At 41.3% G+C, this 23,066-nt stretch overlaps 2 protein-coding genes across 2 annotated transcripts; both read right to left on the bottom strand.

Annotated features, from left to right (window-relative positions):
- Positions 1 to 1,301: 1,301 nt before the first annotated feature.
- Positions 1,302 to 6,735, bottom strand: LOC140853668 (high mobility group B protein 9-like). The gene is made up of 5 exons (XM_073248320.1): positions 6,495 to 6,735; positions 6,264 to 6,342; positions 5,989 to 6,151; positions 1,592 to 1,682; positions 1,302 to 1,425 (listed from the first exon to the last, which is right to left on the bottom strand). The coding sequence occupies exons 1-5, from the start codon at positions 6,689 to 6,691 to the stop codon at positions 1,302 to 1,304; spliced, it is 654 nt and encodes a 217-aa protein (XP_073104421.1). The 5' UTR covers positions 6,692 to 6,735.
- Positions 6,736 to 20,210: 13,475 nt separating this feature from the next.
- Positions 20,211 to 22,714, bottom strand: LOC105041732 (putative NAC domain-containing protein 94). Its single transcript, XM_010918742.4, has 3 exons — positions 21,858 to 22,714; positions 21,049 to 21,350; positions 20,211 to 20,965 (listed from the first exon to the last, which is right to left on the bottom strand). The coding sequence occupies exons 1-3, from the start codon at positions 22,036 to 22,038 to the stop codon at positions 20,288 to 20,290; spliced, it is 1,161 nt and encodes a 386-aa protein (XP_010917044.1). The 5' UTR covers positions 22,039 to 22,714; the 3' UTR covers positions 20,211 to 20,287.
- Between the last annotated feature and the right edge of the window lie 352 nt (positions 22,715 to 23,066).

Raw genomic sequence — 23,066 nt, 5'->3', positions numbered from 1 at the left:
AATAATAATATTTTATTTTGAATAAAATATTATATTAAAATATAAATATATTCAAATAAAATTTTTGTTCGCCATGGCTAGGCCCCCGGCATTATCTGGGCTCCTCACCTGTCCGCCGCTGCTCCACATCCCTCAGATGCCATGTATATTTATTATTAATAAAATAATTATATTTATTATTAATAAAATAAATTATTTATTATTATTTAAATAATAATATTTATTTTTAATAAAATAATAATATTTTATTTTGAAAAATAGTAATATTTTATTTTTGATCAAATAATAAAATTTTATTATTAATAAAATATAAAATTTATTATTAATAAAATAATAAAAAAATCTTTTTGTTTCTCCTTTCCCTTCTTCTCCCCTCCCCCCCCCAAAATCCTTCGCCTTCCTCTGCCCACGGTCGATCCGCACCTACTCCCCCTCCGATGCGCCACCTGCAGCACCTCATCCGGTCGCCTCTCCTTCATGCCTCCCCCCTGAGCCCCACACCCAGACGTCCTTGCGCCATGCGCCTCCCTCTCCCCTCGTAATGTCCAGACCACCACCGTCATGCTACATCCCTCGCAGCCCCCAAACCACCCGTTGTTCCTTCGTGGCCTCCCACACCCTCGCAGCTCCCCCATGCAGCACCTTATGCCCCCCATGGCTCCGGTGAAGCTCCCCACTCGGTGCCCCCTCCCCCCAAGCCTCGGTGAAGCCCCAACCCTATGCCTCCCGTGGCTCCGTGCGACCCCTTGCCCTCCTCGACCCCGATGTTTGCACCCCACGCCCCCATCCCCCGCCCCCACCCACCCCCGCAATGCTCCGCACGACCCCCACTCCTCCCAGGCCCCGATGCTTGCACCCCATGCCTCCCAGCCCCGATGCTTGTATCCCATAACATCCCCACCTCCAAGCGCACAACGATCACCGAAGCATGAGGGGTTCTATCTACGTATTTATTTATTTTAATATTCTATCCCCTCCCCTCCCTCTAAAACCCTCTTTTGCCCACCCTAACCCCAACACCACCCATCCCCCATCCCTTCCATGGCCACCTTGACCCTCCTTCCCTCTTCTTCCTCTTCCTCCCCCTCTCATCTCCACCCTCAAATCCTCCTCCTCCTCCACCGTCGGCCCTCACCCTCCTCCCCTCCTTCCTCCCATCCCCACCGCCACCCATGACCTCCATCTGAGCCCCCCTCCCCTCCCCACCCCCAATCACCACCCTCACCCAGAACGACCTCAAGAAGCTCACCATCGTGAAGGCCGTCGAGTACGTCACCAGTGGCATGGTCCTCGCTTTAGCACTAGCTCCTCGCCACCTTCATCGTTTCTGAGATTGGGGCCCTCTTCGCCTCCAGCAACTCACTGGCATCGTCGGCGTCCCCACCTCCAAGCACACGACGATCATCCGAAGCATGGAGGGGGTCCCTGGCAAAAGGCATGAAGCGAGTCGAGAAGATACTGCAGGAAAAAAAATCTCCTTCATCCTCCACCGCCATGCCTTGACCTCCGTCCCTCCTTCCTCTCATCCCTCACTGCCACTCCGTGATCCACATCCGAGCTCTCTCTCCCCTTCCCCAGTCACCACCCTCACCCATGCAGGAAAAAAAATCCTCCTCCATCCTCCGCTGCCATGCCCTCGCCCTCCGCCCCTCCTTCCTCCCATCCGCAGAAGTCGAATGAAGCTAATAACAAACTAAAACTAAAAAACTAAAACTAAACATGTGACATTATAAGAATTACCCTATAAGCTGAGGTGTCAACACAAAATATAGCCTCTTTATCACGTATTGCTATACTATTATTATATAGATGGATAATGATCATTATTTCGGAATAAATAGCTATTACACAATAACCGCAGTCAATTTTAGCTATTATCTAATTTTTTCTTCTACATAGTGTTGGGTGGAGTCGAGCCAGGCTACCACCTCCAAGATCCTTTCAGTACCACGCGATGCAGCAGGAAGAAAGAAGAAACAAAACAAAAAAGAAAACAATCAAAATACATGGATAACCAAAAGGGCTCGCCTCCACGGGGCATGCAAACTTCACTATGAAAAAAAAATTTTACAAGAGGAGACCTCACCTCACCCTTGTACACCCAATTCTCTCTCACATGAAGTTCCCCTCACAAAAGCTCTCTCTCTCTTAGAGACCCCCCTGAACCCCTGAAGTGCCTGGCGACCGCTATCCAGGAGCCTCCTGCTCCTTCTCTCACAGCACGTCCGCCTCTCTCTCTTCAATCGGGGTCGTACGGCCTCGTACGGTGAGAAACCCGAACACACCACTTCTCTGTCGTCTCAGGCCCTTTTAAAGGGTTAAACATAGCTTAAAACCTAATTAGATTAGGTTTAAGTCCTAAACAAGCCAAATCAGCGTCCCAGACCGTCGGATCAAGACCAGAGCCACCTGGGCCATTGGATCGCGCCCGGTCTATGGAATAGTGTCGTGACCGCGAGAAACGCGTGGAAACGCCACGCGGTCCACAGCCGCGCCGTGGACCACCCGGTCCATGGTGGACCGGGGCAAGGGGCCAGCAGGCCGCTGGCCTGGCCGCCCACGCGCCGGGCCTGGGCGCGCCTGCGCGTGGGCCTGCGCGCGCCGCGCGCGCCTGGCCGACGCCGCGCGCGCCTGGGCCGCACGCCGCCTGGCTGCGCGCCCGCCTGGCCGCGGCCCCGCTTCGCGCGCAGGCCTGGGTCGCGCGTCTCGCACGGGCCGGGTTGTGCGTCCCGCGCGCCGCCGCCTACGGTCGCGCCGCTGCCGCGGTCGCCGCGGTCCTCTGTCGCCTCGATTCTCGTGCCGACTTCGAAAGCTCGTATATCCTCCATCCGATCTCCGTTCAGGTGATCTTGGTCTCGTTGGACTCCATTTTCGCCGCAAACCTCGCTATGGGCTCAATGTGGCTGAATCTCGAGGCATCAAATCCTAACAATCTCCACCTCGACTCGATATTTCGCCTCCTCCAAACTCCGAGAGCTTCTGGATCTCCTCGCCCTCATGCCCTGGGGCAATCGCCTGCTGATCATGGATGGGCAAACATGGGAGTCAGGCCAGGCTGCTCGATCCCATCTCCGTCGTATGCTGTGCTCCTCCTGACCTGAGACCTGTCGGGCATCATCCTACGGCAATAGGAATCTTACCTTGCGACGTCGCCTCTCATCCTCCTGAGTCTCTTGTCTCGTGCCCGATCCGCCTCCTGGAGCTCCACCTCGCTCTGGGCTCCACCTGGCTCCCGATGCTCCACCTCGCACTGGGCTCCCTGCAAGGTAATAATGTCCTCTGTCCCCTTCTTCCCTCCAGCACAATCCTATCGCCGCGTAGCACCCTTAGGATTCCTCCACCAGCTACCATCCTGTAGCCTCTCGAATCCAGTCTGCTAAGTGAGATAAGATTTCGCCTGAAATGGTATGTATCGGACCTCCCCCAATCTCCTCACTGCACCATCATGTGTCCCCAGCTGACCGTCCAATGCCTCTGATCACACAGCTCAATCCATCCGGCAGATATACAGTGCCCTCACTGTTCTCCAGGGAGTCAAACTGCTCCTCTCTGCAACATACATGATAGGGCATGCAGAATCTAATATCCACTGCTGGGAAGAAGTAGATACTCGTCAGATATCTCAAAGACATCTCCATATAAATCACTGCCGGCCGTCGCTACAGCAGCCACCGTCCGATTTTTCAGTTGAGGGCAATCTCTGGCTAGATGCCCCAACTCCTCACATCGGTAACACCTGGTTTTGCTCAAGTCCCTCCTGACTTAGACCGCCCTCGATGCGATCTCCTGTTGCTCCGTCTACCGCCTCCTGCACCTCCAGAAGCCACCAAAGCTGAGCTATCGACACCTGAGCTCGAAGCTGGGTTCTCCCTCCTGAGAACCTCGTTCTGGAGTATTGCCGGGTGACCTCGTCCATCTTGATAGCTCTTCTCCACTAGAAGAGCATCACCAAGGACTCGTACGAAGAGGAAGCGACGCCAGCAAAACCGGCGCCCTGGTCTTCTCCTCAACGTTCTCGCCAACGCTGAGAAGGTCGGTGAGGATCTTTTGGAAGTGGCTCAGATGCTCCTGCACGCTCTGTCCCTCAGTCATCCGCAGTTGGTAAAACTACTCCAGAGGAAAAGTGTGTTGGTGAGAGACTTCACCATGTACAACTCCTCGAGCTTCGACCACAACACCGTCGGGGAAGTCTCGCTCAGCACATGGATCACCACCTCATCCGCCAGGTACATGCGGATGTACTCACCGCCTGCATCTGTAGCCGTTTCCAATCCCGCACCTCCATGGTGGTCGGCTTCTCATCGCACAAGAAGCATCGATCAACCCCTGTTGGATGAGCACGTCCTTCACCCTTGCCTGCCACAAGGAGAAATTGCTCTTACCATAGAACTTGTTGATCTCCATCTTGATTGTTCCTGTTTTTCCATCTTCAGTCTTGCTCACCACCACTGCAATCTGCGTCCTTTGTACGGCCTTGCTCTGATACCACTTGTTGGATGGAGTCGAGCCAGGCTACCACCTCCCAAGATCCTTTCAGTACCACGCGATGCAGCAGGAAGAAAGAAGAAACAAAACAAAAAAGAAAGCAATCAAAATACATAGATCAGCCACAAAAGGGCTCGTCTCCATGGGACATGCAAACTTCACTATGAAAAGAAAATTTTACAAGAGGAGACCTCACCCTCAACCCTTGTACACCCAATTCTCTCTCACATGAAGTTCCCCTCACAAAAGCTCTCTCTCTCTTGGAGACCCCCCTGAACCCCTGAAGTGCCTGGCGACCGCTGTCCAGGAGCCTCCTGCTCCTTCTCTCACAGCACGTCCGCCTCTCTCTCTTCAATCGGGTCGTACGGCCTTCGTACGGTGAGTAACCCTAACACACCACTTCTCTGTTCGTCTCAGGCCCTTTTAAAGGGTTAAACAGAGCTTAAAACCTAATTAGATTAGGTTTAAGAGTCCTAAACAAGCCAAATCAGTGTCCCAGACCGTCGGATCAAGACCGGGAGCCACCTAGGCCGTTGGATCGCGCTCCGGTCCACGAAATAGTACCGTGGACCGTGAGAAATGCGTGGGAAATGCCCACGCGGTCTACAGGCCACGCCGTGGACCACCCGGTCTACGGTGGACCGGGGCAAGGGGCCAGCAGGCCGCTGGCCTGGGCCGGCCCGCGCGCGGGCCTGGGCCGCGCCTGCGTGCGGGCCTGCGCGCGCCTGGGCCGCACCCCGACTGGGCTGCGCCCGGCTGGGCCGCACAGGCCTGGGTCGCGCGTCCCGCGCGCCGCCGCCTGCGGCCGCGCCGCTGCCGCCCGCCGCCGGTCGCTGGCGGTCCTCTGCCACCTCGATTCTCGTGCCGACTTCAAAAGCTCGTATCTCCTCCATCCGAGCTCCGTTTCAGGTGATCTTGGTCTCGTTGGACTCCGTTTTTCGCCGCGAACCTCGCTGTGGGCTCAATGTGGCTAAATCTCGAGGCGTCAAATCTTAACAATATGCTTAATACGACAAGCTAGCTCTCAATTAGTGTTTTACCCACAGTTTAGGCCACAAAGAACATGGAATCTGTATTTTAAATCCTCGTATGTTCTAAACAACAGAGTAAAGGGAAACTACCAAAAAACTAGCAGGTGATAATATCAACTCCAAACATGGGCCAGATTCACCTTTGCTTCGCGGCTCTGCATGTTCTCTTTTCCTTCTCCTGGACTTCTTCGTGGTCAGGTCGGAAGCATCCGGATGACGTTCAAGCTTGATCTTGGGGTCTTGGTCAGGCACGAAGCTACACCCATCAACCACATTATTCTTATTTCTCTTCTTAATATTAAGGACATAATACATTTAACCAAAAATATCGAGGACAAAATAATTAAATTTATGATCCATTTTTATACAATATATCCATGATACATTTTCTTTTGGTAAAATAAATCCATGATACTCTTACAAAAAATAATGTGGAGTTGTATATTATATGAATGAATTAAAGCCCACTTACCGGCAGGAGGGACAGGAGGCCCCTGTGCTCCAAAGAAGTACACCTGCTCGTAGTGGTGCAGAAGGCTCAAGTAGTGGTTCCTTAGTACGAAGGATGCGCTAGTGGTAGTGGGAGGAAAACTGAATGCCATCACGACTTCCCTTAACTTTTTCTCCAAAATCACCTATTAATAACAATAATATAAAGGATGCTGTAATCAAACACTATCAGTCTTTTTTAGCATGATGTGTCTAAGATGCCATGGTGAAACAGACAATAGAAGAGAAGAAAGAGACCTTTTCAAGACCACCCCTTTGAGTCACCTCCTTATACAACAGATGCAGATCGATCTCCTTCCCTCCTAACACGGGAATCCTTCTCCATCAAAGAAAGAAGAGATCATCCAAGTCCATAAACATATCCCAAAAGAAAAAAAAAAAAAAAATTTCTATAAACGCAACAGATAGAGAGGAGAGAAGAAAAAAGAAGAAAGAGAACCAAAAGCATGTCATGCAAGTCCTACGTACGAGAGCTTAGTGCCCATGGAGTGGTGGAAACGTCGCATGGAATCCATGAAAAGAGCCCTGTCCTTGACGACGTCCTCGTGGGAGTAAAGTGGAAGAGGGTAGAAGTTTTCCCTCGCCATCTCTACCTCCATGGCCCTTCCCCCCTCCATCTCTCCCATCCTCATCTCCTCCTTTCCCATCCCGTTCTCCTCTCCCATCACACGAAATGGACCAGATGAGATGAGTGGAGACAAAAATGGCAATGCCAGATGTTGAACTGATTAGATTGAGATGGTGTGAGGTGTTAGCTGGTGGAGGTGGTGGTTTTAATTTAGGCCAAAATCAATGCTTTCCACCCCCGCAATAAAACAAAAACCCATGCAAAGTAAGGAGGAGCGGGTTAATTGAACGTAGGAAACCCGCCCCCGCTCTCACCAACAATTGCTGATAGACACGCGGATTTGTAACGGCTAACACTTTTGTTTTTTTTTTTTTTTTTTTTCAGACTTTGGAATAGTAGATCAGTCATTTAGTATGTAATTAGTAACCAAATTTATAGCATATTTTCCGACTCTTCGGTAATTATTACACCTAATCCAGCTCTCAAATGGCTAAATATCTATCTATATTAGACATCTGTATTTCCTATTTGTCTTTCATTATTTTAATAACTATAAATCTCTAATCTTATGATGGCAGTAGTGTTGTTATCAGAAGCTCAGCAAGACTTATCCAAATTGCTGCAATTAATATTTGGCCATATTCATCAATTTTTATCTCTTCAAGCAGCTATTACTTTCCTATCATTTATTGACTTATAAGATCTCTCAAATGTAAGGACATGACAAAGCTACCCATATTTTTTTCCCCTTCGCTGGAAAAGTTACCCATGGTTTCAAATATGTAGCCAGGTTAAAAGAGAAACCAGGCCCACCTTAAAGCCTGTGTACTATAGTGACAGTGGGCAAAGCCTGGTGGCCGAACCCAGACAACGTTGCGTTTCCTTAGCTAGCTGTAACAGTGAATTCGTTGGCTCTTTGGCATTTTGAAATCCCACTCCAGATTAGTCTCAAGTTTGTTCAGAGAAGTGTTTCACTCTGAAGTGGTTGGTGGGGCGTTGTGTCTCTCATGCTGGAATTGTAACAGCACTGTGAGAGGAGTTTTGTCCTGGATGACCTAACACTAAACGTATCATGTCTCCTGATGAGGTGCGACTAGTACATAGAAGGAAAGATGGTCCGACGGGCTTGAGTCCCTTGACCGCTAATGTAACGGCTCTCTCACGCTCTTGGGGCCACGGACGGTTGTTTTTTAGTTAGCATCGATGTCCTGTCATGGTTCATCTCCGTTTGGAGGTACCCATGGTACATTATTCATCCTATCAAATTATGGGTACTGTTTGTTTCGGTCTCCGAACGTTATAGCGTGAGGTCTCATAATTTTATTTTTTTAAAAATATTTTATTAAAAATAATATTTCATCTCATATAAATCAGAATTTCTTTTGATTCACAAATAATGTAAGATTAATGACGTCTTCTTTCTACACTACAATAATATGAAATTAGATGAAATAAGAGTGCACTATAAGTCAATCGCAAGTGTGTTACGATGGAACTTTTCTTTATAATTTTCAACTCATGAAATGATATTTATTATGTGAGGATTGATTCATCGTATTAGCTGCATCTTATTATGTCTAAAATTATGATAAACCTCAAAGATTAGAGCAACGATTTTAGGAGATACGAATAGGTCATACTAGTGAGATCTAAAACCCTAATCTTAAACATTCCTGATCGTACGAGCATTAAGTTGGAAATCAATATTTCAAATAGACTGGCACATCCTATGTATGCTCGATGGAGAGAATGACAGATCTCACTAGCCACTTGTGTGGGATACTAATACAAGGATGTGGGTGCTCATTTGAAAATGAGTCCACTGAATTGACTCGATGAAAGAGAACATCTTATGGAAGCTTTACTTGCATGTCAAAGATGATTATCTAAATGAGAGTTGTGCAAGTGATCCTTAGATCTGAAACCATCATAGAATCTTGTACACATGAATCCATATTTTGGTTCATACCCAGGCATGGCATTAAGACATGTACGGGATGTTCTGAATATGATGGAGTGTAATGGAGATTGTGAGTAGGTCAACATGGAATCGATCACTCCTAGTAAGAGGAGATCGCATCTTGTGTATTCTTAATCCTAGATAACTCAAAAAAAGTCTTTTGGCCAAAAGCAGAAAGAAAATTAGAAAGAGTTTCTAATACTTTTTTATCAAAGTCATCATTGGTTAATTGAGAATCGATATGAATATGTGTTTGAATTTAACATGGTTCCATACTCATGAACATATTCAGGTGCAGGAATGATCAAAAAATTAAATTGCATGGTAACTTATCATTGAAGGGTATATTTAGTATTTTTATTAAATTTCATATCTTCTGGGTAGTCATGATATGCTGCTAGACGTCAATCTTGACTTATAGATTTTTGATCGAATCAAAGAATTTAATTCGATCGCCAATTAGAAAGGATTCTAATTGTTAAGCTCAGATTAGCTCGATTGGACCTTAATCGATTAGATTGAAATCTAATCAAATTAGGTTAACTTACATCCGGACCTACTGCTAGCTAGATGTGGAACCCAATGGGTCACAGACATATAGAAATTGGCTAAGGATCCATTTGAAAAAAGTTGATTGGAATTTTGGATTCAATCAGAGTTCCGGTAAGCATGCTTGCACGTGTGGAACTCTTGCTCCTTTTGATATCAATTTGGACTCATCTATTGCTAATTAGCTAGCCCAATTTAGTAAAAATTTGGGTTAGATCATGCCACCTGGAAGCAGCCCAAATTGAGGTGCCACATCCCATTTTAACGCCAATAATGAGGAGTTCGAGTTGTGAAGGACTCTTGGCGCAAAACAGATTTTGCGCATGCATGTTGGCATGGGCAGAAGGAGGAGTCCTTTTAGCATCGGATTAAGATGTATGTGATAGCCCATATCACCCTCCATCCTCTGGTGCATATCTCAAAGTATGAGATATATTTTTTCTGAATTTTTCGGGGTGAAAAAAAAAAAATGAAAAAAAGGATGTCTGGCACGTGCGCAGAAGCATCGCGTCTCTCTATGATTTGGAGAGTCCTTCTCCTAAACCAATACTTTCAAAATGAAATAATTTTTTGTAATAAAGTTTCACATTTGATAAGCTATTTTGGTGATTTTTTTAAAATTTTTTCAGACTTGTCTGGATGCCAAACGGATGCCATAAGTTCCTCCTCACGCTTGCACGCGTGGTGATCAGGCTTCATGTGAAAGGATGCGAGAACACATCCATTTGTGGGAATTTTTATCTACTCATTTAGGTGTTTTAGAATCAAGATTGAATCTTCTATTTACATAGATTTTTGAGAATTTTTTTAATTTAAAAAGGGACATGAAAATATCTCTTCTCTGATCGTGCGCGTAGAGCAGGGTGCTGATCGACGTATCATTGATAAGAGTCTTTCTGTTTGAAGGAACTTTTATCTCTGATAATCATATCAGATAAGCCTCTTGGATGAGGCATGTCTCTCTCTTTTGGCATCCCTCTGGTGGCTATAAATTGATCGATAGGTGTCCGATGCATTCAGAAAGAGTTTTCAATTTTGTCTCCATTGCTCTCTTTTCTTTCTTATAATCTATCTTAGTTTTAGGACAAGGCTTTGGGATTTAAGACAAAGCCTTATCTGGTCCTAACGAGGGTTGTGAGGGTCCTAAAGAAGGTGAATTAGAAGTTCAGAGGAGGTTTTGAGAGGGTAGAGTTAGTTCTTGAAGAAACCTGACCGATACAGGCTAGTCGAGTTCTAGGGGCTAGAACTCTTGAAGTAAGGTAAAGAAGGAGCGCTGTCTTTAGTTCAATTTCTGTATGGATCACCATTGAAGGGTGAACATTTGGATGTCTTATAAAAATTAAAATTAGCACTACAGATATTCTTCTTATCCTAATTTATATTTATTGCACTTTGATTTTTATAATCAAGGGTTTCTGAGCATTGGGGTTTCCAGTGCATTGGGCATTTTGAATGAAAATTTTAAACACCTAACCCTTCCGCTGTACCACTGAAATCCAACAGTGGTATTAGAGTCTACCTTGATATATATAATCAAAGGTTAAAATGTTGTCTTGATTATGATCAAGCATGATTTTTTGATTTGGTTCATGTCGGGTCAAGGGTTGAACCCGATTGAACATCCAAATCCTCGCATGTCTTAGAGATATATTTTAAATATAAAATGTATGATGCATGTATAAAATATTTTTTAGTAGCTTAGTACTCTAATTGGGGTTCATCACCAGACCGTCCAGTCATAAGAGCAAGTAGGGTTTAAAGACCCTCTCTTCCTATTCAATAGGATACTCTTATGGCGTGTAGGGGTGCTACTGTGATGTCCCAAGAAGAAGAACCATGAAAAGAATATTTTATATTCATACATGCTATTAGAACTCATGCATATGTGATATACTTGAAATGCTTAATATATAATCTTGTTGTATGATTATGATTTCATATCTTAGAGATATGAATAGATGCCATGATTAGTTGTTATGATTATTAAGATACAACTATAATAGTACATCATTATGATTGATTGAATTAAGATGTACTTGAAATCATTAAAGCTTTCATAAAAATTATATTAAGTCATAGTGTTGTGAACAGTAGCTGACCTATTTCTTGAATCGATTAATCAATTAGTGTCTAAGGAGTGTTGCAAGTGCGGTGGTTATTTAATTGGTTCCGTTGCTAGCCTGGCCAATTTTATTTGTATCTAAAAAAAGCAACGGAGGGACCCCCACCAATCTTAAATTTTTTGGCCAATTGGATTAGTTCGAATCTTGAATGAAGATAGCTCAGTATTTTGAACACTACATATACCTTCCTTCATGCCTAGTCAATATCCTATCAAAAACCATAGTAGATTTATTGTGATATTCACAAGGCTTGCTATAGAGATTGATGTGAATTTATCTTGATGCATATTATATACTTTACGGTATATTTAGATATGTTGCTTTGTTGTGATATCCACAAGAGCAGTATTTTTCAGATATGACTGTATGAAAATGAAGGATCTGACTTAACTAAAAATACTATAGTTTGTTGTGACATCCACAAGGCTATGAGTATTTTTAGAGGCAAGTTATGTTGAGAATTGCATGAGATGCAATTGGATAGATTTTTCTACCTTTGAACTCATTGAGGTTTGTTATGATATCCACAAGATTTTATTGAGGGATTAGGGTCTCACCCCATTAAAAAATCAGATTAAGATTTTTCGTCTACCATAAGAGAAGGCTATGATATTCGATAAAATAGTGAGAGACATAACTAGTTTAAAAATCCTCATCTAGTTATGCATGTTAAACATGAGTGGTCTGCTTATACTATTATTCTTTTTTATTATATAGATTTAAGTCTACATTATGGCTTCTTTATTTTCACTGCATGATACCATAGAAAAAAGTATGTTGATCGATTAAACTATGTGGATTGGTTGAGGAACTTGCAAGTTAGGTTTGCATCGGAGAAGAACTCCGATGTTCTGGATATTTCTGATCTTAGGATGGTCAGTAATAATAAGAAGAAAATAGATATCTATAAGGATATTATTGTGGTAAGTTTGGCATTGGGGTATAATTACAAGAATTATCTTGCAAGATTAAAGCATGGTGCAAGTATAGCATCAAAAGGTGTGTATATGATACAGATCTATTTTTTATTGAGTAGTTCAGACTCTGATATTTGGGTATTAGATATCACCTACAGATCGCATATTTGTAATTCATTACAGTTACTACAGAATATCAAAAGTCTGAAAAAAGGTGATCTCGAGCTCTATGGCACAAGTAGAGAGTCCATTAGTGCAGAGGTTGTGGAACCTGTATGCTTGATTTACCTTTAGACAAAATTTTAGAATTAAAAAAATTTTTATTACATGCCAAAGGGCATTAGAAATATTATTTCTATATCTTGTTGTTAAAACAAGGTTATGAAATAAGGCTAATGGAAATAGATGCTCCATTTTCTTTTCTAATGAATTTTATGGCAGTGGTTATATTGATAACAATCTTTAATTCTTATACTCAATGAAAATATTTTTCATATTGAAAGAAATATGAAAAGAAAGAGAAAAGATGTAAATATCATATATCTCTGACATTGTCACCTTGGTCATATTAGTGAGTTAAGAATTAACAAGTTACACAAAGAAAAATTTTTTAACCTATATGATTATGAATCATTGAGAACTTATAAATCTTGTCTCATGGATAAGATAACCAAGACTCTATTTTTTGGATATAAAGAGAGGGCGATGAGTTGTTAGCTCTAGTACATACAGATGTATGTGAACCAATGATAACTCAAGTCAGAGGAGGATACTCCTATTTTATCATTTTTATGAAAAATTTATCAGGATCAGATATGTGTATCTTATGAAATATAAATTCGAAGCCTTTGATAAATTCAAGGAGTATCAATGTATGATCAAAAAAAACTGAAAAAGGTATCAAGATTCTTCAATCTGATCGAAGAAGAGAATACTTATCGAGTGAATTTTTTGATCATCTTAAAAGTAAAGGTATTCTCTCTGAATGGACCCCTTCTTATACACCCCAGTTAAATGGTGTAGCAGAAGGAGAAATCGCATTTTGATGGATATGGTGCGGTTCATGATGTGCTTTCACTGATCTCCCAATATTTTTCTATGGATATGCCCTAAAGACTGCCACATATATTTTAAACAGGATGCCTTCAATGTCTGTTGCAAGTACTCCATATGAGATATGGAAGGGAAGAAAGTCTAATCTGAAACATCTTAAGATTTGAGGCTATCCTGCTTATGTCAAAAATAGTTTTAGATATAAGCTTAGTGCTAGATCAGACAAGTATAGGTTTGTAGAGTATCCTAAGAAAACTAATGGATACTACTTCTACCATCCTATTGAACAAAAAATGTTTGTGAGTAGGCACGCCACTTTCTTGAAAAATGAACTCATCCAAAAAGGAAGAAGTGGGAGGAATATTGAACTTATGAAAGTTCAGGATCTACAAATCGATCCAGAAATATCTGTGGTTGGACCACAAGAAGATCCTCAATCAGAAGTATCCAAGGATGAAGTACATCCACCATACTCACCTCCTCTCCGAAGGTCAGATAGAGTGCGTCAAGCCTTCTAAAATATGATTTTGTCATTGAGAATGACAAATTGATCATCATCATTCAGGATGATGATCCACTAACTTATTCGAAAACTATCATGAGTAGAGACTCAACAGATGGCTGGAAGTCATGAAATCTGAGATGGACTGCTATATACCAACCAAGTGTGGACTTTGGGTTGATGCACCTGTGGGTGTGACCCAATAGAGTGCAAGTAGGTCTTCAAAAAGAAGATCGGAGCAGATGGCCAAGTAGAAACCTACAAGCTAGGTTAGTGGCGGAGGATTTCAGTCAAAGGCCAAGAAATCTTCTCACCAATGGCTATACTCAAGTCCATCAGGATTTTGCTTGCTATAGCGGCATACTACGATTATGAGATCTGGTAGATGGATGTCAAGATCATTTTTCTCAATGGTAATTTAGAGGAAGAGGTCTATAAGACTTAGCTAGAGGGATTTATCTCAAGTGGAAGGGTAAATCAAATATGCAAGCTAATGAGATCCATCTATGGATGGAAGTAAGTTTCGAGGAGTTGGAACATCCGATTTGATATAATAGTCAAAGAGTTTGGGATTTATCAAAATAAGGATGAACCATGTATGTACAAGAAGACAAGTGGGAGTGCTGTTGCCTTCTTAATTTTGTATGTCGATGACATACTGCTCATTGAGAATGATATCCCCAACGATGCAATTGATCAAGACTTGGCTAGCGAATAAGTTTTCTATGAAAGACTTAGGTGAAGCATCCTATATACTGGGTATAAAGATCTATAAAATAGATCTAATAGGATGTTAGGCTATCGCAGTCACGTATATAGATCTCATATTAAAGAAGTTTATTATGGAGGCAAGTAAGAGATGTTATCTGCCTACAAGTCATGGTATACGTCCTCTAAGAAAATATGTCCAAAGACACTAGAGAAGAAAGGAAGAGGATGAATGAAATCCCTTATGCTTCGGTTATGGGATTAATTATATATGCCATGCAATGTACCAGGCCTAATATAGCTTATGCTTTAGGCATAGCTAACAGATTTCAGACTGATCCAGGAGAGGATCATTGAAAGCTGTGAAAAATATTCTAAAGTACCTAAGAAGGATTAAAGATATTTTTTTCATATATAGTGGAGGATCAGAGTTGAAACTAGTTTTCAATCTGATCCAGATGATAGCAAGTCAGTATCAGGATATATGTTTATCCTAAATGGTGGGGCAGTGGAGTTGGAATAGTTTCATGCAGCAGATAATATCTGACTCAATTACTGAGGCAGAATACATCGCTGCTAGTGAAGCCATTAAGGAAGCTGTCTGGATGAAGAAATTCATTATGGATTTAGGAGTCGTTCCTGAGATTGAAGGACCAGTGTCACTTTATTGTGATAACACTGGGGCCATTATTCAAGCTAAGGAACCTAGATCTCATTATAAATCCAAACATATCCTCAGACATTTTCATCTCTTTAGAGCCAAGATGTTATTCTTGAACGAGTACACAGAAGAAACAATATAGCAAACACATTCACTAAAGCCATACCACAGCAGCTATATGATCGCCATCTTATTTCTATGAGATACAAAGACGATTGTCTTTAGTGCAAATGGAAGATTGAAAGAAGAGTGCCCTATATGCCAATCGCAAGTGTGTTGCGATGAAATTTTTCTTCATAATTTTTCAACTCATGAAATGATATTTATTATTTGAGGCATTAATTCATCATATTAGCTGCATCTTATTATGTCTAAAATTATGATGAATCTCAAAGATTAGGGCAATAGTTTTAGAAGACATGAATGGGTCATGCTAGTGAGACCTAAAACTCTAATCTAAATATTTCTGATCGGTAGGAGTTCTAAGTCGGGGATCAATATTTCGAATAGACTGATACATCCCTATGTATGCTCGATGGAGAGAGTGGCAGATCTCACTAGCCACTTATGTGGGATACTAATACAAGGATGTGGGTGCTCATTGAAAAATGAGTCCACTGAATTGACTCGATGAAAGAGAACATTTTATGGAAGCCTTACTTGCATGTCAAATATGGTTCTCTAAGTGAAAGTTATGTAAGTGATCCTTAGACCTGAGACCACCATAGAATTTTGTGCACATGAACCCATATTTTGATTCATATCCAGGCATGGCATTAAAAAATGTACGGGGTGTCTGGATATGGTGGAGTATGTATGGAGGTTGTGAGTAAGTCAATATATAATCGATCACTCCTAATAAGAGAGATCACATCCTGTGTATTCTTAATCCTAGATAACTCAAAAAAAGTCTTTTGGCCAAAAGCAGAAAGGAGATTAGAAAGAGTTTCTAATATTTTTTTATCAGAGTCATCATTGGTTAATTGAGAATCGATATGAATATGTGTTTGAGTTTAACATGGTTCATAGTCATGAACATATTCAAGATGCAGAGATGATCGAAAGATGAAATTGCATGGTAATTACCACCGAAAGATATATTTGAATTTTTATCAAATTTCACATCTTCTGGATAGTCATGATACATTGTTAGACGTCAATCTTGACTTATAGATTTTTTATCGAATTAAAGAGTTTAATTCAATCGTCAATTAGAAAGGATTCTAATTGTTGAGCTCGAGTTAGCTCGATTGGATCGTAATCAATTAGATTGGAATTAATCAAATTAGGTCAACTACACCTGAACCTACTATTGGTTAGATGTGGAACCCAATGGGTTCACACACATATAAAAATTGATCAAAATTCTTTTGAAAAAGGTTGATTGAAATTTTGGATTCAATCAAGGTTCCAATAAGCATACTAGCATATGTGAACCCTTGCTCCTTTGGAGATCTATTTGGTCTCATCCCTTGCTAATTAGCTAGTCCAATTTAATAAAAATTTGGGTCAAGTCATATCACCTAGAAGCAGCCTAAATTGGGATGCCACATTCTGTTTTAATATCAATAATGAAGAGTCCAAGTTGTGAAGGACTCTTGGTGCAAAACAGGTTTTGCGCGTGCATGTTGGCGTGGGCAAAAGGAGGAGTCCTTCTAGTATCGGATTAAGATACATGTGGTAGCCCATATCACCCTCCATCCTCTAGTGCACATCTCAAAGTATGAGATGTATTTTTTGAATTTTTTGGGTTGGAGAAAAAATTAGAAAAAGAAGGATGTCTGGCGTGCATGGTGCAAAAGCATCACATCTCTTCATGATTGGAGAGTCCTTCTCCTAATCAAATACTTTCAAAATGGAATGATTTTTTGTGATAATGTTTCAGTTTGATAAGCTATTTTGGATGATTTTTTTAGAATTTTTTCAAAGTTATCTGGATGCCATAAGTTCCTCCTCACGCCTGCACATGCGATGATCAGGCTTCACGTGAAAGGATGCAAGACCACGTCCATTTATGGGAAATTTCATCCACTCATTCGGTGTTCTAGAATCAAGATTGAATCTTCTATCCACAATGAATTTTTGAAATTTTTTTTATTTGAAAAGGGATGTGAAAACATTCCTTCTCTGATCGCATGCGTAGAGCAGGGTGCTGATCGTTGTATCATTGATAAGAGTCCTTCTGTTTGAAAGAATTCTTATCTCTGATAATCAGATCAGATAGACCTCTTAGATGAGGTGTGTCCCTCTCTTTTGGCATCCCTCTGGTGGCTATAAATTGACCAGGGTGATGGGTGTCCAATGCATTCAGATTGAGTTTTCAATTTTGTCTCTGTTGCTCTCCTTTCTTTCTTACAACCTATCTTAGTTTTAGGACAAGGCTTTGAAATTTAAGACAAAGCCTTATCTTATCCTAACAAGGGTTATGAGGGTCTTAAAAAAAGAGAATCAGAAGTTCAAAGGAGGTTCTGAGATGATGGAGTCAGATTCTTGAAGAAACCTAACCGATACAAGGCTAGTCAAGTTTTAGGGACTAGAACTCTTGAAGCAAGGTAAAGAAGGAGCACTGTTTTTTATTCAATTTTGTGTGGATCATCGTTGTAGGGCGAACGCTTGGACGTCTTGTGAAAATTGAGATTAGCGCTACAGATATTCTTCTTATCCTAATTTATATTTATTGTACTTTGATTATTATACTCAAAGATTTCTGGGCATTGGAGTTTTCTATGCATCGGATGTTTTGAATGAAAATTTTAAACACCTACACCATCGGAATCCAACATTGGGTTCACAGGATCCACTAGTGTGTCACTTGTTTCAGGTCATGTCATATTGAATTCTCCCAAAAGAGCATTTTATATGTCCATTGGGCTTCAAATAATTGCAAGGGATGCCATCAAAATTTTTCTATTTTTTCCATAAAAGAGAGAAGGGAAACTCCTCCTGCTTTGTTCAGAAAATGAAGAAAGCATGCAAAGTTTAGTACAAAACAGAGAAAGAAGATGGATGTAAGATGAAAGAAACAGCTGAGAAAAGGAACGAGAGGTGATACAAGTTCCGAGGAGAGAAGAGGAGAAATGCTTGGGCGCGAAAGGGAGCCAAGAGAAGGATGAGAAGAAGGCACCATTGTGTGCAGTTTATGGTTCCCGGACCAGTTTAAAAAACACCCCGTTATTTCTCTCCTTCCAAAAGGCTCCATGTAACTGCGATGATGAGAAGGTTTAAGGAATGCCCCAGCCTTATCATTATTTTCAGGCTCATGGTTTGGTCTTATTATTGAATTTTAGTCCTTGAATTGTGCCATTATATTTATCTGCTTTATAGTCATATTATGTGGAAACAGGTGCACCCATTTTGGTTGTGGTCCTTAGTCCTTAGGTAGCTAAGACCCATGGAATGTGTGGTATGCTCGAATTTTAGTCCAGAAGGCATCAAGTAGCAAAATACACATGATTCAATTTGATTCCGACACCATTCCCTTTAGAATCACCTTGATCTGATGCAGTTGAAGTGCAATTTGACAATGATTTGTAAATATACTTTGTATGACACATGTATCCACTCTGTGTCCTCTTATGATCAGTTCACTGCAACCAGAACCACAAAACTCAGGGAAAATGGAAAAAAATTGCCCTGTATTCTACAAAAGCCAAACAAGTCTTGAGTTTGATGAAGTCATCCTCATAAGTTGGGGGAGGGAGATTGTTGGGTTGTCCCTCATGAGGAGAAGAGCCCATCTCATTTTGGGCTGAGCCCGTTTGGAAAGGACGAGCCCATGATCAGATCCTCTCCGATCTAAAAGGAAAAGGGGGAGAAATTACGGTTTCCTTGGGGTTAGCATGAGCCCTTTTTCCAAAACGGAGTCGTCCCTTATTCAGCCGCAAGGCCAAGGGAACTTGAAGTAATTTATTAGAGGGATTGGAGCAACATGTTGAGGGATCCTTTCTTTCCTTTTAGGAGGGTCTTCTCGATCTTGGTGGCGGAAGCCCCAGCAGACCCATAATTTAGAAGGAGAAAAAAGATGAAAGCAAGGAGAAGATGGCACCAGAATTTTGAAGCCCCATTGGAAAGTCCAGGGCCATGGTTCTTGGCTCTATCCACTCTACCACCTTCTATATTGTCGGCTGAAGAATCCCCCAATGATCCAAGAGTTGCTGTTTCTCCTTTTAAGTCACAATATTTAAAATCACTTTTAAGTTAACGGGCACGATATCCGGTTCTTAAACTGGTAGTTTGGGACAGGAAAAAGAAAATTTTTAAAAGTAAAATATTGGTAATTTATCTTGATTTTCTCCAGTTCTGACTAAAGTAAAATATTGACAGCCTTACTTGTCTACAGTTCTGACTTCTAAGACCTTTTTTGAGTAGATAGTTCTGACTTCTAAGACTTGGGCAAGCTTTATGAGAGCTGGGCAAGGTTTATGCATATTGGCAATGGTAAATATCTTAGTCAGAAGCAAGAAACCCTACTCTAAATATTAATGTGAAGGCTTGGAGATCTATCCACCCTTTGCAAACCTCCAATGTTCAGATTCATGTTTTGGTCAGAACCCCACAGATGATCTTTCATCCTCAACTTGGAGCTCATTTAATGGAACATCCTGACATAATATCATGATGGGGCTCTTAAAACAAGGATTGCTAAGAATGATTCCGTTAAGGCATTAGATATCTGCTTGCACAACTACCTCAAACCTCATCATTCGAATGGACAGTGCTTGCACTTGACCAATTGTTTTATTTGCAAGTAGGAAGAAGCCATGGTCTTTATATGTGTTAGAGAGATTTCTAGCGACGATATGGTTTGGGAGAATGCAACCACCATAGGTTGTGTCAGGAATCAAGCAGTATAAATATGTCGATTCCTTTGGACCTTTGCATCAGATGCTTGCCGGATAGTATGTACTGAAAAGTTTTACTTTCTTAGGATTTTTTTTTTTTTTTTCAGTTCTTTCTGCTTATTGTGCAACATTGTGGCTAGAAGGTTGTACTCGTCTCCATATCAATCATTTAGACCTGATGAAATATTTCCAATTATGCCTTCTGGCTCATTCTCTGTAAAATAATATCAGAATATATAACCAATCTTCTCATTCTGTTAATTATTTGCAAGATGCACTTCTTATTGCTGGTACAGAGTGAAGCAACAAACTCTAAATTAAGTTTAAGCTAGTTGCAATACTAGCAAGATGAACCTCACTCTCTATATGGTTCTTGTTTTCAAGTATAACATTCGTTCGTAGGGTAACTCAACATCTCATTTGCGCACAACGAGGAAACCCATTGCAAGTTGGTTTTCCCCTCATCAGAAAGTTTAGGTAGCAAGCCCAAGGGAAAACTGATTGCATGCATGGTTTCCAAATGATCATTGGCAGCAAAGCTTGTATTTGCGATTACCTTCATGCTACCTTCTTCTTCTCCACTTCCCAAGTGCTGAACTACCTCAAGTGGTAAATCTGTTCCAACTCCATCACAATTTTTGGGCTGTCCAAAATCTATATTCAACGAGGCCTTCTCTACATCAGTAAACATTGTTGGTGAGATGTTATGAATCATGGAAGCAACTTTGAGTAATCTCTTGTTTTGCACTGATAGTTCAACAGGAGAGAACATGAAGTTAGCAGGTATTTCTTCACTCGAAATAGGAGGTAAAGAATGTCTGTAGCTGTTTTTGCTGGTTCCATAAGAGCTAGCATCAAGATGATGAGTTATGTTTCTCTGCTGCTGCTGCAACTGTAAGCCATTGTTACTACCAAACTGGTTCATGCAAGTACTGTTCTCGAAAGCGAATTGGTTGGCATCATCGATCTTAGGTAAAGAAGATGGCAAGGACTGAGGCAGTGCCTTTCGTGCCACGGAGCTGGTTTTCTTAAAGATCCTACAGATTGCCCATTGGTCCTGTTTTCAGTACCAAGAGAGGTTAATATTATGTAAACAAAATGTGTTAGCCTAAAGCCGAAAAGTTTGTGTTAATTGCTTACGTTGGCAGGAATGTTCTTACTAAAAGGCCTATTGGCAGGGGATGAATCAAATAAAGATGGCAGCCTGAACTCATGCATCATCCAGTCAGTTTTGATCCCTTTGGCAGCTCGGCCCCTGTAGAAGACGAGTGATTTCTTTAGGCCTATGCACTTAGTTCCATCAGAGGAGTAGATTGGCCTATCTGTTCCTGTGGCTTTCCAAAATCCAGCACCTGTGACTCTGTTAGGCCTTGGGCTGTTCCTATATTTCCGGTCCCTTGGGCAGTAGAAGTACCATTCCTTCTCTCCAGTCATAGCTAGCTCTTCTCAGTGGATATAGCAAGAAGATGAGAGAAAAATTAGAAGCAGACATTATATTTCACTATATCAAAAAGGTTGAGATTTTTCCCCTTTGAAAGCTCATAAGGAGGTCTCAATACCAAGTAAGTAGTTAGGATGTTCCAAGTTTTTGTGATAAGTAATGTTCTTTTAATCTTGCCCTGAGCCCTAGTGTAGAAGACCATAGTAACCTAGAGCACCAAACTTTTAACTTATTTTTGTAAGGTTCTATTGCATCTTCTCACTAAAAAAGAATTCTTAAGGAACAAAGGATATGGCAGGCTGAGTATGTTATATTACTGGTTAGAAGCTATATTAAAGTTAAAAATCTTGATGACAGAAAGTTTAAATTAGTTAGATATAAAGGAAAACTTCAGTAATTTTATGAAACCAAGCAACTTGGGCAAATTATGATGTATAAACATGCATATATACTCTTCATGAAAGATAATGATGGATAATTCAGACTGCAGCACAAAGGAGTGGCTTACTTGGAAGATCCCATGGATCATATTTGTAGATATCCAGTTGCCTGATAAGCTGAATGGCAAGTGGTTTTTGCTCAATCTTCCTCTTCAGATAAAACCCAACAAGCTCCTCATCCGTCGGATGAAATCGAAAACCTGGCAACATCACTTCTTCTAGCTGATCTATTTCACCATTCTCATCCATACTGCTTCCACTCTTTTTGGATCAAGCCTAGAAGACCCTAGGACAGAAAGAAAGGTGAAGCTGTGCAACTTACAGCCACTGACCTTCCTGTTCTTCCAAGAGCTCAAGCTTGATTTAATTCAACTTGACATTGAGGGTGTCCCTATGAATCTAGTCAAGATCCAACTGCGAAAATCTCGAAAACTTACAGTGGTGCAACTTGAGCTGAAAATAAACTAGCACATGAGCTATAAGCAATTGAGTCAAGTCAAGGGAGTAAAACAATACAACAAGACCTTGGGAAATCCAAAAACCATATGAAGCTTTCTTCAACTAGACGAAATGGATAATAACACCCTATCAAGAGGTTTCTTCAGACCTAAACTAGTCTTGACTAAGGCGAACTCCAAAGATTTCTTGGAATGCAGAAAAGAACAGAGCTGAATAGAACACTAAGAACATAGCTTCATGCAATACAAGACCTGTCATTGGAAACCTTAATAATAACTGAATAGCATAAGCTCTCCAGCAAATCAATTTCCTGAACTTTTTGTAATGTTACGAAAAACAATAACAATAAAAACAAGTCCAAGGAAAAAAAAGAAAATTCCCACAAGCCCATAAACCACTTAATCCATTGCCATTATCTGCTTCCTCTTGAAGGTTCCACCTCCGAATATTCGGCTTGTCTTTTAGGTTCTTGGATGAACACTTGGGTCGAGGTAGAAGCTTCAGCATTCGGGGCTTTTAAAAGAACACCAAGAAGCCCAATTCACAACATCACTTTCCCTCCTTTCTGAAACCAATTAGCTTGTCCAATTCCAAGGAAAAGGACCTCAAAGAAACTACAAAATGAGCAGCACACTAGTATTTTAAAATCCTCCGCTGTTCACACTCACCCTAATTTATTTCATGGACTTGAAACAAATTCTTTAAGCAGATCAAGACAATACCAGCTTCTAAACAAATTCATTTATAATCTTCCGTGAATTTATAAACAACCTCCAATACAACATAGAATTTGAAATATATAATATAACCAATCTCAA

Source organism: Elaeis guineensis, chromosome 14 (assembly GCF_000442705.2).
Source record: "Elaeis guineensis isolate ETL-2024a chromosome 14, EG11, whole genome shotgun sequence".
Taxonomy (NCBI): domain Eukaryota; kingdom Viridiplantae; phylum Streptophyta; class Magnoliopsida; order Arecales; family Arecaceae; genus Elaeis; species Elaeis guineensis.
This window is presented reverse-complemented; position numbering and strand designations above follow the sequence as displayed.

What these genes read in the sequence shown, in the direction of transcription:
- LOC140853668 (XM_073248320.1), bottom strand. Translation starts at nt 6,691, where the DNA reads ATGGGAGAGGAGAACGGGATGGGAAAGGAGGAGATGAGGATGGGAGAG. An exon ending in TCCATGGGCACTAAGCTCTC is followed by an intron (nt 6,343 to 6,494) that starts GTACGTAGGACT and finishes TTGATGGAGAAG; the next exon opens with GATTCCCGTGTTAGGAGGGA. An exon ending in AAAGGGGTGGTCTTGAAAAG is followed by an intron (nt 6,152 to 6,263) that starts GTCTCTTTCTTC and finishes TGTTATTAATAG; the next exon opens with GTGATTTTGGAGAAAAAGTT.
- LOC105041732 (XM_010918742.4), bottom strand. Translation starts at nt 22,038, where the DNA reads ATGGATGAGAATGGTGAAATAGATCAGCTAGAAGAAGTGATGTTGCCA. An exon ending in TGATCCATGGGATCTTCCAA is followed by an intron (nt 21,351 to 21,857) that starts GTAAGCCACTCC and finishes TCCACTGAGAAG; the next exon opens with AGCTAGCTATGACTGGAGAG. An exon ending in GTAAGAACATTCCTGCCAAC is followed by an intron (nt 20,966 to 21,048) that starts GTAAGCAATTAA and finishes TACTGAAAACAG; the next exon opens with GACCAATGGGCAATCTGTAG.